Source organism: Cavia porcellus, unplaced genomic scaffold, assembly GCF_034190915.1.
Source record: "Cavia porcellus strain 051 isolate PalLab524CR breed Dunkin Hartley unplaced genomic scaffold, mCavPor4.1 scaffold_13, whole genome shotgun sequence".
Classification (NCBI taxonomy): domain Eukaryota; kingdom Metazoa; phylum Chordata; class Mammalia; order Rodentia; family Caviidae; genus Cavia; species Cavia porcellus.
The window spans coordinates 11,880,001-11,895,974 of NW_026947496.1; the positions used below are offsets into that span (position 1 = coordinate 11,880,001).

General features: G+C 42.6%; 1 protein-coding gene across 1 annotated transcript in view; it reads right to left on the bottom strand.

The window, feature by feature from the left end:
• Positions 1-15,974, bottom strand: part of F13a1 (coagulation factor XIII A chain) — a 155,893-nt gene that overhangs the window by 94,022 nt on the left and 45,897 nt on the right. The window contains exon 4 of the mRNA XM_003468825.5: positions 13,008-13,259. Coding sequence (XP_003468873.2) covers positions 13,008-13,259 — 252 coding nt within the window. The remainder of the gene's footprint in view (positions 1-13,007; positions 13,260-15,974) is intronic.

A 15,974-nucleotide genomic window follows, 5' to 3' on the forward strand; every position in this document is an offset into this window, starting at 1 on the left:
GTTTCTACTTGGATGTGGAGAGTTAGTAATATAAAGACATAAATCCCACCCGAGTTAGTCTGAAGTCAATGGGAACTGGGCCACAAGGCCATTTGGATTTTTTAGAACTCTGCAGATTGGTTCAAAGCTTTCGTGAAAGAAAAAAGATGAAAAAATAGTCAAAAAGCAAACATTTAAAAGGAAGAAAAACTGAAGGCCTTGGGCAGTGGTAAATTGGGCTTCAGTCCTTGTTTGTGTGTGGCTGTCCCTGTGGCTTTTGCCAGGTAAGTAGCAGTGCTTTCCGGTAAAGGACTCCGCCTGCTGGTTTGGGCTTGCCTTGGTGGATGGCGGCTGTGGAAGTGATGTTCTCACAGCTCTGCCACTGTCACCAGGAAAAGAGCGTGCCTAGCAGCCCAACCGGTCAAAGTCACCCAGTGTGCCCACAGATGGGCAGGGACAGGATGAGTCTCTCACCTCAAGTAGAGCTGACGGATCAAGCCCCATCTCTATCGACCCAGATCCAGGCGCCCAAGTACAAATGCTTCTCATCATACACCAAGAAGATTTGATATTTTATGGCATATTGCTGTGACTATAGCCACCTGAAGTGAAGCTGTGATAGAACTAACATTGGCAGGGCACAGTAATACAGTCATACATGTGTGAGCCAGATGTGTATCCGCACCTGGGGAATGATAAAGGTGTCAGGAAAGCCAAAGGGTAATGATTGGTCTGTTCAGTGCATAGTGTTGTGGCAACTGACTACCACGTGGGACAAAAGTTCAGTAAGCTCTCTCGCTGTCTGTCTCTCTTAATGTCATTGTCAATAGATTTAACAGCTGCATCTGTGTAGCTCCTGCCAACTCTGACCTCATCTAACAGGTTCTACACAAGAACAGGCACAGAAACACAAGACTCAATGAGTACAATGAATGATACTCAACTCCACTAGTATTACAGACATACAAACTAAGCCAGCCATGAAATAACCATGGTTTCCCACTCCACTGGCAAATAGAAAACTGGATGGTGACACTTAGTACCAAAGAGAGTGCAAAGACATGACTACTCCTCCATACCGTGGCTGTGTTAGAGCAGTAAAGCCTTTTTAAAGGGTAATTTGATAGTATCTAGGCAAATTTAAAATGTGAACACACTTTGACCAAAATAAAGCTATTTCTAAATATCTACAGAAATATGTTTATAAAAATGCATGCATGTTTAGTACAACATGATATTCTATAGTCAAATGGTTGTAAGTAGAAATCATTATGAATCTAAGTAACTGTAACTGAAAGACCAAACTAATTATGGTACAACTGTACCAAGCAGTCATTTAAAAGAATATGTATGTACTGATACAGTAAACCCTCCAAGACATATGGTATGGGTAAATAAGGCATAAGGAAATATGTGTAATGTAATTTGTGGCTAAAAATTTTGAACTTTATAAATATTTTTATGGATGCTAATGTGTAAAATCATAGCAGAACATATATACAAAGTTGTTTTCTCTGGGGATTCTCCAGGATTGGAAGTTTGGTGAACGTGGAAGTACCATTCATAATGCATGAAATGAATGGTAACATACCAGAGTGTTAATAGTGGTATCGCTAATTTGTAGGTGTCTGAGCTCTTTTTGTGCTTTCTTTAGTTTTTATTTTTATGCTAAAACTTCCATCACAAGAAAGTCATTTTAAAAATATGTTTGCGTTTAAGCGAAGCTATCTACTTAAGAAGAGGTTAGCAAGTCCAACTTTTACGTATTAAGTTTTCTTGAAAAGCACTAGGGTTGAACTTGTTAAATATACTCAGTCAACATTACTTTTTCTCCTCTGTTAAATACTCCTGCACCTTTCCTAGCATTGTCTGAATTTAGCCTTGTCCTTCAGTTGACCCACAGGTGTCAGGGTAACACATCCCACTGCATGGAAATGGTCAATTAATTTCATTACTTACTGAACACTCATGTGTTACTGTGTGCCAGAACTTTCTGCATATTATATAAAAGCAAAGTAATTCGTTAAAACTCATAACCTCCCATAAGAAAGGCATCCCATTATCCCTATTGTATAGATGAGGAAACCGAGACAGTGACAGGTCAAGTGTCCTTCCCAAGGCCCTACTGCTAGGGAGACACGAAGCCAGGACTGGAAACTCAGCTGTCTCCCAAGTGGACCATGATTCCCCCTTCCAAGGGCTCAAGTCACTGTGTGCCAGCAGCTAGCACAATGGCAGGAACAGCACCGGGAATGTGGGAGGAAATCAATAAACGCCTACTTTAAGAAAGAGATAGAGATTGGATAGAAGGTTAGAGAATGAAGGAGAAGTCCAGGAAAATGAAGGATTTACTTTGGGTTCCAGGTAATCATTGATGGGGAGTGATAAATTTGAAAACTGTGTATAGGAGTAGTTCTGCGGCTCCACACCAGGCCCCCCTTTTCCTTCTGGTGGCTGAATTAAATCTTCCCTCAAACTGGGCGGGCGTCCTCATGAATCCTCACCAAGGTGAGGGAGTCAAACAGGAAGCCTCAATTTTAATTTTAAATTTATTTATGATTTTGAAAGAAGATCGAGGGTGGAGAGCAGTGCTTTATTTTCCCTGTTTTGATTCAGAACTGTCACTTTAAAATATAGTTGTCCAAAACTGAGTGAAAAAACAGAATTTACATCACTATGGAAACTCCAAAAACTCCCTACGCTTGAGAGGCTAATAAAAATAGGAAAACAGAATCATTTGCCTCTGGATATTTTTGTTGTTGGCTTTTTGGTGTTGCTTTTGTTTGTTTTAAAATATTGGGTTCGTTTCAGAAGAGTAATGGGATTTTCCCAGTTGCAAGGGAAGGCTGTTTTCCGACATAGTTAAGCAGAGAGTGATAACAGGAAAAACAAACCAACAAAAGTCTCACTGCTCCAGAAAGCCAACAATTTGGCCTATTTATTTGGTGGTGGTGGTGAAGTATGTGGATGCTTGTGTGTAAGCGTCGGATGTGGGAGCTTTACTCCTCCATTACATCAGGGTTGAGAGGCATCTTAGATTCCCGGAGGGGAGAGGTAGCACCATAGGTTGCCAAAGTAATCACTGACAAACAACCGTCACTCCAGTGAAACACAAGGGGAAGACAGGTTACACACAGCATCACGGGCAGATGTGGCACAGTATCTCCAGCTGCTTACCCCGAGCCTCTCCATCACCAGAGGAGACCTTCAAGATGCAAATAATCACCCTTCCAGGGTGACTAAACAGTTTATACTAGTCAAGTAGTAAAGAATGATGATCTCATTTAGTTTACTATTCCTCTGGTGGGAATGGTAGGGCAGTTTAAAAAAAAGACAACTGTGGGCTGCAAACTTCTAGGACTCACTTAGAAGGCTGATTTCAGGCACGGCTGGAATTTACGACTGATCTCCCTACCTGGAGAAAGTAAGAATTTATAAGGGAAAAGTGAAGATGGATATGGAGCCCATTGATTTTAGTACCTAAACAGCCTCTGTGGGAGAAGGAGGGCCATTCATCATTGCATGGGCTCAAAAACTCCTCCTGCTATTTACAGGTTATTTTAAAGTTAAAGCAAGTCTGTTCCCAATGTCATTAGAGCTCAGGGATTAGAAAAAACTATGCTAGGAAGGCATCACATGAGGTATTTCTGAGAGGCTTACAATTTCCTTCAGGGCTTGATTTTGCTTCTAATCCTTTAGAAGAAATAACGGTTCAGCCCCTTCAAAAAGGCAAGAATATCACACTTCAGTGAAGGGAAGGATTTAGAGCCAGGGGATCAGGAATCACCTCCACTTCCCTCCCTTTTATATAAAAATTGGGTATCACTAAAGAAAGTGGAAAGACTTCAACTGGCAACAAGCAATCACTCCTGGTGGGAGTGGCTTCATCTTCAGGGCAAACATAACTGAGATTGGTGTCACCATGATATGTTTTTCCATCTCCAAGTAAATGAGAAGGTGCGGCAAGCTGCAGCAGGCTGTGTGTGCTGTGGGTATATTAGGAAGACCTTCCTGTCTGTCAAGGCTGTGAAACGCGGGACTCCATTAAGGAATGGCATTTCCAGAGTGTGTACTTTTTATTCTGGAAGTTTTCAAAGCACTGATTTCCCGACACTGTTTAGTACAGCTGCTCTAGTGGTCTGGCCTTTGCACCTATTGTCTACGGCAAGGCTTGGATCCGTGAAGCAGCTGAGCATCCTCCCAGCGGCTGGGGCTGTTGATGTTCTTGCAAGCATGTCACATGACACTTTGATGCACACCGGTTGGGGAAGTTTAGTCAATAAGTGCTAATTTGCTAATTTTGCTGGTTAAGGACTTTTTCGTGCAGCTATCCTCAGAAGCCAGGCTATTATTCATGGAGCAATTCTACAAAGAAAATGTCAGAACTTCTTTACTTAACACATATTCTCCAAGGGTGCCTGGGCCTTGCTGGCATGCTTTAATTTCTTTCTTTTTTTTTTTCCAAAGAAAATTTCCTTTGATTTTATAGCTATCAGCCTGATTTCATATTTATCTATTTTTTATTTCTAAGGAAATGACTTTCAACATTGATGGATCATCACAGAAAGCTTCCTGCTGACCACCTACTTCATGTTTCTCTTGGCCTACAAGACCAGATACCAACCACTTTTATTTTAAAAACAAAAGAGCTTTCTCTGATTGAATTAAGTTTTGTCCCTAGTTTGTTTTTTAATTTTCTGTATGACCTTGAAAATTTATGTAACACCAGGGAGTCTGTTTTCTATCTTGAAATATAAGCTAAATAATCCACTCCTGATCCCTCATAGTGATGGTTACCAATTCAGTTCAGCCAGAGTTCGGTGAACTGTGGCTCTGTGCCAGGTACTGCACAGGGCTGAATGAGACAAGGGACACTTTCCTAAACACACAAGAGAGTATGAGACAATTCCCCGAGGAAGGAATCATGAATTGGTAGCTAAATGTGATTCTGTGTTAGACTCTTGCTACCCTGCTCCTTGCAGAAACATCTCATAAACAGGTTTGGCCTTTGATCCTGCAGTCACCTGTGTGCCACAAACAGGAATGTTCATTCTGAGCTATCTGTGTCATTTTGGTGACAGTGTCTCTCTTAGTCCCTTGTCTCATTGCTGAAATAAAATACCTGACACTCTCTACTTAATAAAGGAGAGGTTTATTTTGGCTCCCTAATGGGCTGGCTCCAGGGCAGGATGTCATGGCTGAGAGGCATAATGAAGGAGAGCAGATCACACCATGGCAGACAGGAAGCAGAGAAGGTCAAGAGAGGAACTGGAAAGAGAGGTGTAGCCTTGGGCGATCAGTGCCTATCATCCAATCACCTTCCAAGGATCCCACCCATGATCCCATGAAACCTTAGGGGGCATCAAGATCTAAACCAGAGCAGTGTCACACAGAATACTTGGTACAGAAAGGATGCATGAAGCTGTCGGTGATTCAGACCCTGGAGGAGTGATATAATAGTCCTCCTTTCTGCTTGGAGGATAACTTCTGAGACCCCCCCACAGAGGGCTGAAACCGTGGATGGTACCAAACTCTGCACATGTGATGTGTTTCCTCTGTGCCCTCTATAGCATTGTACATAGTAGCAGATTTAACACGTCCTTCACCGGGTTACGCCCTGGTGCTTGGCGCCTCCTTTGTGTCACTACTCTTACAGTTTGGAGCCATTATCAAGTTAAATAATGGTTGCTTGAAGGCAAGAACCGCAATACAGGGAGGTCAGTCTGGTAACTGGGACACTTCTAAGTAACTAGTGGTGGATAACTCATACAGCATGGATACTCCGAACCAGGGGTGATTTGTGTCCAGGCAGACTGCATGATGTGAGATTCCATCACTCTACTGAGAATGGGACCAAACTGATAATACAGACTTCTGTATTTCTGGAAAATTCCATTTGTCGTTTTTGGACTGTGGCTGACCTTGGTAACTCAAACCTCAGCATACAAAACTACAGATGGGGGAGACTACTGTATAAATCATTTTACTAAGCAGAAGGCTGGAATGAAGGATTAAGTTTTTCACAGAAGCTTTACTGGAACTTCATAATTCAGTGAGCATACTGAGAGCACAAGCTCTCACGAGCACTGAGAGCACAAGCTGTTCACGAGCACTGCTCTGTAGGGGCTGGAGAGGGCACAAGGGTAAGGCAGTGACTTATTTTTCCCTGTGCTGCCCCCACCCACAAGGTCAGAGGTCCTTGTTTTGTGTTTTTATTGTGCTTTATTTGTTTTAGTACTTTTACTACTGTAATTAGGTTTTATTGGTAGCTTGCTTGTAAAATCCTCATTAGCAGGTCTGTGAGGGCAAAAATTGCGTGTTTTTTTTTTCCACTGCCACACCCCCAGTGCAGAATTCAGCACTGGCTCTTAATATTTATGAAAGAAGAAATAATATTGTGGTGTGGTACATGGGTAATTGCCTTGTTGTGGCCACGGAGGAGCCCGACCATCAATATTTGTGACTGGTGGATGAATGGCTGTAGTCTGAGGGTATAAAATCTAGTCTGGTCCCCAGGGCACTCAAAAGAAGGGGTGTCCACATTGCTCCTTTGAGAATGACAAGCTGGGGAATGACTCTGTTCTCCACAAAAGGGTCTAAATGATCTTGCATACTCACAAGGCAAATAATCTAAACAGAAATTTAATAATAGACCATAAGCTGGTCATGTTTTTCACTCTCAATTAAAAATATCCAAGATGTTGCAAATGTATTGGGCTCTTTACGTTAAATTAGATTAACTTCATTGCCTAAAAGAAAATGCAAAATCATGCTGCATAAACAAATTAGAGATACAAGATACTAGCTTGGTATAAGATGCTATAGAGAGAAATCTTCACACACGTCACCCACAAACACAGTCCTCCCAACACACCATATGTTTTTGATTATTTCAAGATGGTGAGGTCTGAGATTACATCCAGCACTTCTCTGTGATGGTAGGACACAGTGAACACAAAGACTATCTATTTGGAACCTTTAAATCAATGCAACACACATTAATTAAGCTCAACATATGTGCCAGGCACCTGGTAGATCCTAGAGATATGGGATTGAATGAGGCACAGGAGGGTCAGTGATGGAGGATACGGCGGGGGGGGGGGAGGAGAATAAGTTGTTAAAAGATGGAAGAAGCCCTTGAAAATAACCAATGGCCAACCAAACAAGTAACACCCCAGAGTGCAAGGAAAAGTTGTCAGAAATCTAAATATTTCAGAGCTTACTATCTAGCACTTATGCCAGACTGCCAAACTGGAACATTTGACATTTATATTGTGAAATACATTCAATAATTCAGAGCTCCTGAATGGTCAGAAAAACAAGATGAATTCACAACAGGCATCCAACTCACTCCTGCTGTCTTTGTGGGTGTAGTTCTGTCCACAGCGCCCTGGAGAAGGGCTCCCTCATAAAATGGATGTGAATGAAGCCTGGTTAGTTCTATTAACTTCAGAACCAAGCAATAATTCTCCCTGAAGCCGCCCTGCCCTTGCTAGCTTGATCCTGCTTATTGATCCCCATTAATGATTTAGCGATTAAAGAGGATAAATTGCCTATGAATGCAAAGCAGGCGGAAGGCCCCAGGAACACAGCGGAACATTCTCCTGTCAGTAAGCACGGTGACTGGTGTTGTTACTTTCAGCCTGGGGTCCACTGGCATCTTGAAACTCACCTCCACGTCTGGTACCTTGCTCTCCCTGGCTTTCTCTGGGAAACCTCTGAGGTCTGTTCCTCTTTTGTTCGTTGCTATCTTTCTGTTCTGACAGCAGTCCTACCTCTGTTTTGACCTAGTTTCTAGCTGCTCACTGACTTCCACATTATACAGTAGCACATGCAAGCATAAAACTGGGGTGGTTGTCAGGCTGAAGTATATTTGGTTGTGTGTGTAGGGAAATCATCACATAGACCTCTTTTTTGGATCATGCCTTGGATACCTCAGCTGGAAATTCACACTATGAGAGAGAGGAAATAATACCTTTCACCCAACTTATAAACACTCCTTGAACCATTTCAGTGTGTAGTAAGAAAAGAAGGTTAACAGGCATTTTCTTAAAAACTGACATCAGACTTTTTCAGGAAGCAATGGTCTGTCTGCAAAGGGTGTGCAGTCCTCAAAAGCAGACTAGAAAATCTTACATGAGATAAAAAAGAATTTGTTCTCGGGAGAGAATGAAAAGTTTGGAGAACAAGAAAGATCAATAGAAGGAGAGAGAAGAGGTGGAAAGTGGAGGGAGACTGGGATCAATTCCAGGGAAGAGCTAGTCTAGTTTTAAGAAGGATAAATGCTGTAGTTTGTGTCTAGATGTCCCCCAAAAAGCCTCATGAGATCATAAGTGTGACTTTTTGGAGGTGGTTGGATCTGGGCGTGTGAATGCAGATTAAGGAAGTGTGAATATGGATTAAGGGTGTGATTACTAAATTGATCCTCTGATTGGTTTAGGATAGTTCTAGGTATGGAAGGATTCAGGGAAGCCTCATCTGGGTGTGACTGGCACCACCCAAAAGGCATGTAGGTTGGCTGGAATAAAAGGAAGGGAGGCTTGGAGCTGCTTCTTCTCTGCTTGCCATCTCCTGCTTACCCTGCCATGGACTGTTTCTCTAGGAGCCCCCTCTGCCATGCTTCCCTGCATCAACTGAATCCTCTACAAGCTGAGAGCCAAAATAAACCTTTCCTCTGTTAACCTGTAGGTATCTTATGTTTTTTCTCAGCAATGATAAAAGTAACTAAGACACTAAATTGTACTGTCCTTTGCTTTATTATTGTTTTGAGATTATTATGTAAACCAGTGGTTCTCTAAGTGTGAATCTACTTAGTAGCACCAGTATACCCTGGGAACTAGTTAGACGTGCAGATTCTCAGGTCTCATCCCAGATGTCTTAACAAACCCTACAGATCATTCTGAAATCCTCTAGGTTTGAGAGCCATAGAGACAATCCTCCTACCTGCTACTCACTATACTCAATTCCAATAAAGTCTAGAGACATCCATAGATTCATTTTTTGTTCTTGTTGGAGATGATACTGAAATTGAAGAAGAGTTGAGTTTCTCATTTGGGGTGTCACATGGTAAGTAGTGGGGGGTCCTATAAGTTACAAGGACAGAGATATCCAGAAATTTGGAGAAATACTCAGACTTCCACAGGCCCAGGGACTAAGGGAATTGTGGCTACTGTCCCTGGGTTCTGCAGAGCTGAGAGGGCCACCTGCCGTGCTTCTATGAGTTTACCTTGCACTCCTCACATAGCTATTTCATATCTTCCCCATCATGCTCCCCACATTCCCTGCTTGCTCTCAACATAGGACTTTGCACGGAGGAAAGACAATCATGAAATAGCAACAATCTCATACTCCTTTCAGTAGATCTAAAAAAAAATTTTACCACTTTTCCTGCTGTGTCTCTTGCCCAGCTCAGGTGGGTAGGGCATCTCTGATGGACCCTTCACCTGCTTTCTAGGTCCCATCCATTCTAGGATTTCATTCCTAAACCCAGCCTCAAGAATCGGCTGCAGAGCTTTGGGAAAACCTTGAATCTAGGGCTGTACTCCAGACCAATTATATCAGAAGGTCTGCGGGTGGGGATAGAAGCAGTGATGGGGTGTAAAGCTCCTTAGCTGATTGCAATGTTCAGCCAAGGCTGGGAGCCAAGGCTTTACTGCCCTTTCTCTGGGCAGTAAACTTCTGCTACTGGTTCATCTCCATCACCATAAAATCACACCCACACTCTCTTGTCTTTAAAAAAGTTCTCTACAAAATACCTTCTTAGAGAAGTTGGTGGTGCCGCATCTACACTGTCCACTGTCAGTTACACTATGGGCTATGCCCATCTCCCTAGGTTCTGCCCCATTGCTTTGGTGAAACAGTTCTTTCCAAGATTGACAAGGAAGCTCATGTTTCTCCATAAGGCACGATCACTTTTTTCCTATCCAATTCAACAGAATACATCACTGTCTTCTAAAGTCAATTGATACACAAGAGTCTATGGTTTGATTTCCTCGTACCAGTGACTGCTCCTTTTCAGTTTCCTTAGCCGGCTTCTCTTTGTCTCGACTGTAATTGCTGAGGATCATGAATCCATTTGTGTTCCTTCTCACACTTGGTGGTGCCCATGCTGTATCTCCTTTGGGTTTTACATTCACCTATGCAAGTGCTTTTTAGGCACCTTCACTCAGCTGTCTCACAGATACCACCAAATTAACAATTCCCTGTGCATCTCTTAGTTTCCTCCTTTGATTGCCCTTTTCTTCCCCTGATATCCCAGCTCTGAAAATGGCACCACTAGCATCTTGGTTGGGCAATGCAGACATCTAGAGTTATCCTTGATTCCTTTCTTTTTGACCTTTCATCTTTAGTCCTTCTGCAATTTCTAGCCTATGCTCAAAGTAGCTCTACCATCCATCTCCCACGCTCAGCCCTTGGCCATGCCCTAGTCCAGGCTGTTGTGGTCTTTGCGTTGGATCACAGCTTTCAACCTGATCTCTCTGGTTTTAATTTCAGCTTCTTTCAATCCTTTCTCTCTCCAATAATGCATAAGAGAGGCCCCTCATTCATAATATGGCCTTTAGGGCAGAGATCACATTATTTCCAGGTCTAGGCAACTTTCTGAACAGAAGTTCTGGGAGCTGCTTCCAATGGGTGCAACTCAAGACCAAGGCAGTCATTAGGTGATCAGATCTTATTAAATATTATTAGACATGAATGATTCTTCTGCATACTCAGAATTCCTCACCAGAGGAACAGCCATGTGAGCTGCAATGCATTTTGGGCAAATGATGAGATTCAGAAAAACCGTGAAGAAACTGAAGTTTGAGATATATCATATCATTCTTTAAACGCCCCAGAGAGCTCGATTCTAGACATTTGAGGCCTGTAGGTTTCATTTTGTAAGTCAATAATAGAGTCCTGACTTATTTATTTTGTAAGTATAGATTTTTTTGAAAGTACAATTTTCCTAGAAAAGACCATTTCCTACATTTGTTTCTATTCAAACCTCTGCTATAGTTGACATTGAGAATGATCCAGCAGGGCCTCATAAGCTCCTAGGCAGGGCTTTTGAAGGAGGATTGGACAAAAGAATCCCATAACTGACTTCTTGTTCGGAAGCAGGCTCTAGTCAGAAGAGCCAAGCCACTGGGAGTGTGATGGGGAAGGTTCATCTCCCTCCCAGCTTTCCCCTTCTCTCACTGCTTCCTGGCCACCATGAGGTGAGCAGCTCTCTTCCGCCAGACCCTTCCACCGTGCTTTCCACCTTGGAGCTGGCCAACCACAGACTGGAAACTTGACCCCAAATAAGCCTCTCCTTACATTGTGGGTGTCAGGTATTTTGGCCTACTGGTAAGAAAAGTGATTAAGATAATGTCCTTTGGGGGCTGGGGATTTAGCTCAGTGACATAAGTGCCTGCCTTTCAAGCAGGCAGTCGTGAGTTCGATCCCCGGTACCGATAAAAAGGAAAAAAGACAAAAAAAAAAAAAAAAAAGATAATGTCCTTTGCCAGTTCCTCTATTGGTGTTCCTGAGGGTTTGATAAGTTCTTCTCTTACCTTCTCTCTCCTCCCTAGGTGTAGCTGACTCCTAAATTCACCTCTGATTCATACACCTGGTTATCATTTCTTTGTGGATAGCTATAATTAGGTCCAGCCATCTCTGTGTCTAGTGCCACATCGGCAGATACAAAATGATTTATGTCTGACTGATGAGATTGATGAAACTACTATAAATAGGAGTTCACTTTTGAATTGTACATGGCCCAGGTAGTGTCTCTAGTTAGTATTCTCCTTGAACTTCACTCTCACAGATAAATGGAAGTATTCAAAAACTCCTGGGCATGATGGCACATGCCTATAATCCCAGCACTCAGGAGGCTGAGGCAGGAGGATGTCTGTGAGTTCAAGGCCAGCCTGGGCTACAAAGTGAATTCAAGACCTGCTTGAACTACATAGTGATATTCTGTCTTAACAAAACAAAACAAAAATGTTTAGAAGGAGATGATGAAAACGAATGTGTGAGGAATATAGGATCAGTATGGTCTCATACTGTTGGAACTGTTAATTGAAAGAAAAGGGCAGAACTATCCAGATTTATGTTCTGTGTGGGTGGAAAACATTGTTGCCCACTTACTACCTATGTCTAATTCAGATCAATCCTGATCCAAATGTAACTTTCTCAAATAGGAGCCATTCAAAGTCAGTAATAATAGACCATTTGGAAGCTGTGAACTAGCAATGCATATGGATAGCTGAAGACCCTCCTGCTCTTAGCTTGCAGGACAGATATTGTTTCATTACCAAAAATCCAGAGAGAGAGGTCGCTCCCCCAGCGCGCTGAGTCTGCCTCTGTCAGCCCCTGCCCAGGAGTCGGAGCAGACAGAGAGGAGGCTGCAAGGGCGGAAGTGGGAATGGGGAGACGCTGAGTGTTACTGGATGGTTAAATTGAATCCATAGAGGACGGCTGAGTTGGCTGAGTTTATCTGAACATAACTAAGTTAAGCTTCCGCAGAAGGCAGAAAGGAAGACTCAACATAGCATTAGAGATTAAGTTGTGCTATATTAAAATACAGTGATATGTTTGTATGTTCGGGGGTATGATTTGAGAAATGTGCACCCATTGTGCACACAAACAAGTCTGTGGGACATTGTAGGCGCTGTTTGTGAATTAATGAGATCGAGAAGCTCCATGATGGAAATGGTTGATTTTTTGAGTCAGAGTCATGGACTCCGTTAGTTTTAAAAGTCAGTTAAGCAGCCCATTTCGTGTGTAGGGGAACAGCGCACAGAGGCTGCTCTCTGCACACGCAGCTCCACAATTCATTAACTGTGCAACCTGGAGCAATCTCCAGCGAATTCCTGGATGAATGTGCTGCAGCCTTAAGGTCACACAGACAGGTTTCATGGCCACACACAGTCAGGCCCACTCTTTATCATACACACTGGTGTCCGAAAGAAAGGGTCACGTCCTCCGGATAATCCTGCTACCTCCCCAAGAAAGATGCCAGAGGTGAGTATTTTTTGCAAGAAAACGAACTCATCCCTTACCTTCGCACCAGGGGTTGAAGAGAATGTAGGTGTCCGTCTCCGGGTTCCGGCGGGTGCGGAGGATGCCGTAGGGGGTCCAGACAGCCACGTACATGCGGAATTTACCCACGATGCATTGGGGGGAGGACTGGATGGACAGGCGGACCGACCTGTCCTCGTTCATGATGACCTTGGCCCCCCACTTTCCGCTCTGCAGCTCGGAGACGATGGGGACTGGGATGTAGGTGCCCTTGTTCTCCTGAGGGTAGCGACCTAGGAGAGGAAAGAGCAGGCGGCCCTGAGTAGACTGCGGAGCCTCGTGGGCTCTCACGTCGTTACTCGGTGGCTGAAGGGAGAAATAGTCCGCTGAAATCATAACACAAGTGTGAATTTCATCACTGCCACCAACAGCACGGTAGTGGTTTCTTCCAAGCTGAAATTTGTCACTCTAAGACAAAGCAAAAAGGACAACAAGCCATGGATTTTCTCTGGTTGGTATCTTAGTCTGTTTTCCATTGCTACTAACATGTACCCCAGCCAGGTAATTTACAAAAAAAAAAAAAAAAAAAAAAAAAAGCAGGTTTATTATGGGTTATGGTGGTCCACATCCGGCAATGGCCTTTCTGCTGGCCTAGTCTGAGTCCTGGGCTCCCTGTTCTTTGAAGCCACCAGGATCGCATTGTGGAATCCCCACCCTGATGCTCTGCTCTAATCCAATCATCTTCCAAAGCCCCCGTCTCTAAACCCACGGTCAGGGTCAGTTTCTACCTTCTTCCTGCTCCTGCCCGTGTTAAATTTTAGTGTGCGTTTGGGAGGAGACAAACTGTATTCAAAGCACAGTGGTTAGTTACACGGTGATTCCAAACAAGATGCACAAATGCTGATTTGGTTACAGAGCTAATAGGATACCTTGGGGTATCAGTTCCTGAAATTGTACTCTCTAAAACACTAAAGTTGTTTTATTAGCTAGTAGTATTACAGTTTTGGAAACCATAAGACAAATGCTTTTTGTTTATTTTAAATACAGTTACATTATTCATTTTAGTAATAGCATTGTCTTTTTAGGACAATAACGATATTTTAATAAGGTTATACTAATAGGTTGCCAATATACAACCCTTTTTATACTCACCCCGAACATGTGTTTGTTTTCAGTCTCTTTCATGACTTAGACTTGTGCGACAAGCAACAGATAAACTTAGGGGCCCACTGGCAGGTGACTTGGGTTTGAATCTTGCCTCTACTACATCATATGCTGCAATTTCTAGCAAATTACCCATGTCCTTCCTCTTATCTTCATCAATAAGTAAGGTTAATCATCCTGTGCATGTCACAGACAAAATAACAAATGTTGGTGCTGTGTAATTTCTCTCATGTGCAATACTTGAAACATCTTAGCTGCTATTTTAACAAAAGTTTTTAATCATATTTTTAGGCTCAGCTGTCTCCGGGTGAGTCTTATTTTCCTTTATAACTACCATTTTGGACCAAATTCTTATTTCATGGTTTTAACTTCAAAATAAATTCTATCAGTGGGTTTTCCAACTGGACATGAAAGATAATCTAACAGCATTCTTTAACTCTTTTAAACAGTTTTCATTGAATAGTTTACTTTGTAAGAAAGACCAAATTCATAGTGATCTAAACTTCAGCAAGGCCAGGTATGATGGTGGATACCTGTGATCCTAGCACTAGGGAAGGCTGAGGCAGGAGGAATCTCTATGAATTAGAGACCAGTCTGGGCTACAAAGTGAGTTCAAGGCCAGTTCTGAACTACATAGTGTAACCCTGTCTCAAAAAGAGAAAAAAATATAATAAACTTCAACAAATTTTCATTAACAGATTTTTCCAAAGTATAAAAAAATGCTGGGGCCAGGGATTTGGCTCAGCGGTATAAGTGCCCACCTGGCAAGAACAAGGTCATGAGTTTGATCCCTGGTAAAAAAAAAAAAAAAAAAAAAAAGAAAAGCCTCCTGTCTTGAAGAAAGACAAATCAGATATAACTGTAAAGTATTTTGATTGTAAGCAAAAGAATCTTCAAAAGTAAAACTGATTTGCTTCCATTGTTTTGTATAAAACATGCAGAGTATTCCACAAACAATGCCACATTTTAGTCTTTCTCATTATTGAAGTCTTTGGAAGGTCCCATGGTGGGCATATTGGCAGAGTCAGAGCTTTCTAAGGACGCGGTTGTATGAATTACTTTTGCGTAAAGCTGAAAGGATGCATGATTTCAATAGACACAGTGATTTACACAGTGCCACCCAGGGAGACAGATCGGAACCCGGTGCTTTGCTAAGTGTGAGGAGTTTTAGTTAATCACATTCAGGGTGACTGTCACATTTGCTCATCATAAACTCAACAAAGACTTGGCCATGGTTTTCCAGCAGTGTGGCACCGTGCTAAGCAGTGCTCTTGGGAACACATGGGGCTCGGTCTCTGAGAAGTCCCTGCCTAAGTCCTGCCCCCAAGAGCAGGGTTTACTCTGGAGGCACCGCTGCTACCCTTTCTGCATTTAGCCTTCCTCTTTGCATGTGTCACCTGAGGGCTGATGCTGCCCCTTTCCCAGGAGGACCTGCCTCTCCCGAGCTCACTGCTGCTGAAGAGAAGACATTAGTCACAATTTCGAGAGGTAAACGGACCTGTAACTCAGTTACCATGGCGCTTCTGCTTAGTACTGGTCTGCCTTTGGAATGTATGGTATTGAAGAAAAGCACATTTTGAAAAAATGAACTTTAAGACAGAATAGTCTATGTAATGACAGATTTTTTTAAAAGGATGAAAAGAGTGTAAAATGAATCACCTTTGAGAATAACAGCACTAGGAGAGTGTGTGTGAATGGTGCTTTTGTGCCCACAGTTGTGCAAACATCAGTGTTACCACTGCATACCCGCTTTGGTTGGGAATAGTGTAAGGACTAACAATCACTAGTTTCTCATACACTGTGAGTATTCTTTATCTGAAATGCTTTTTATTTCAGATTCTTTC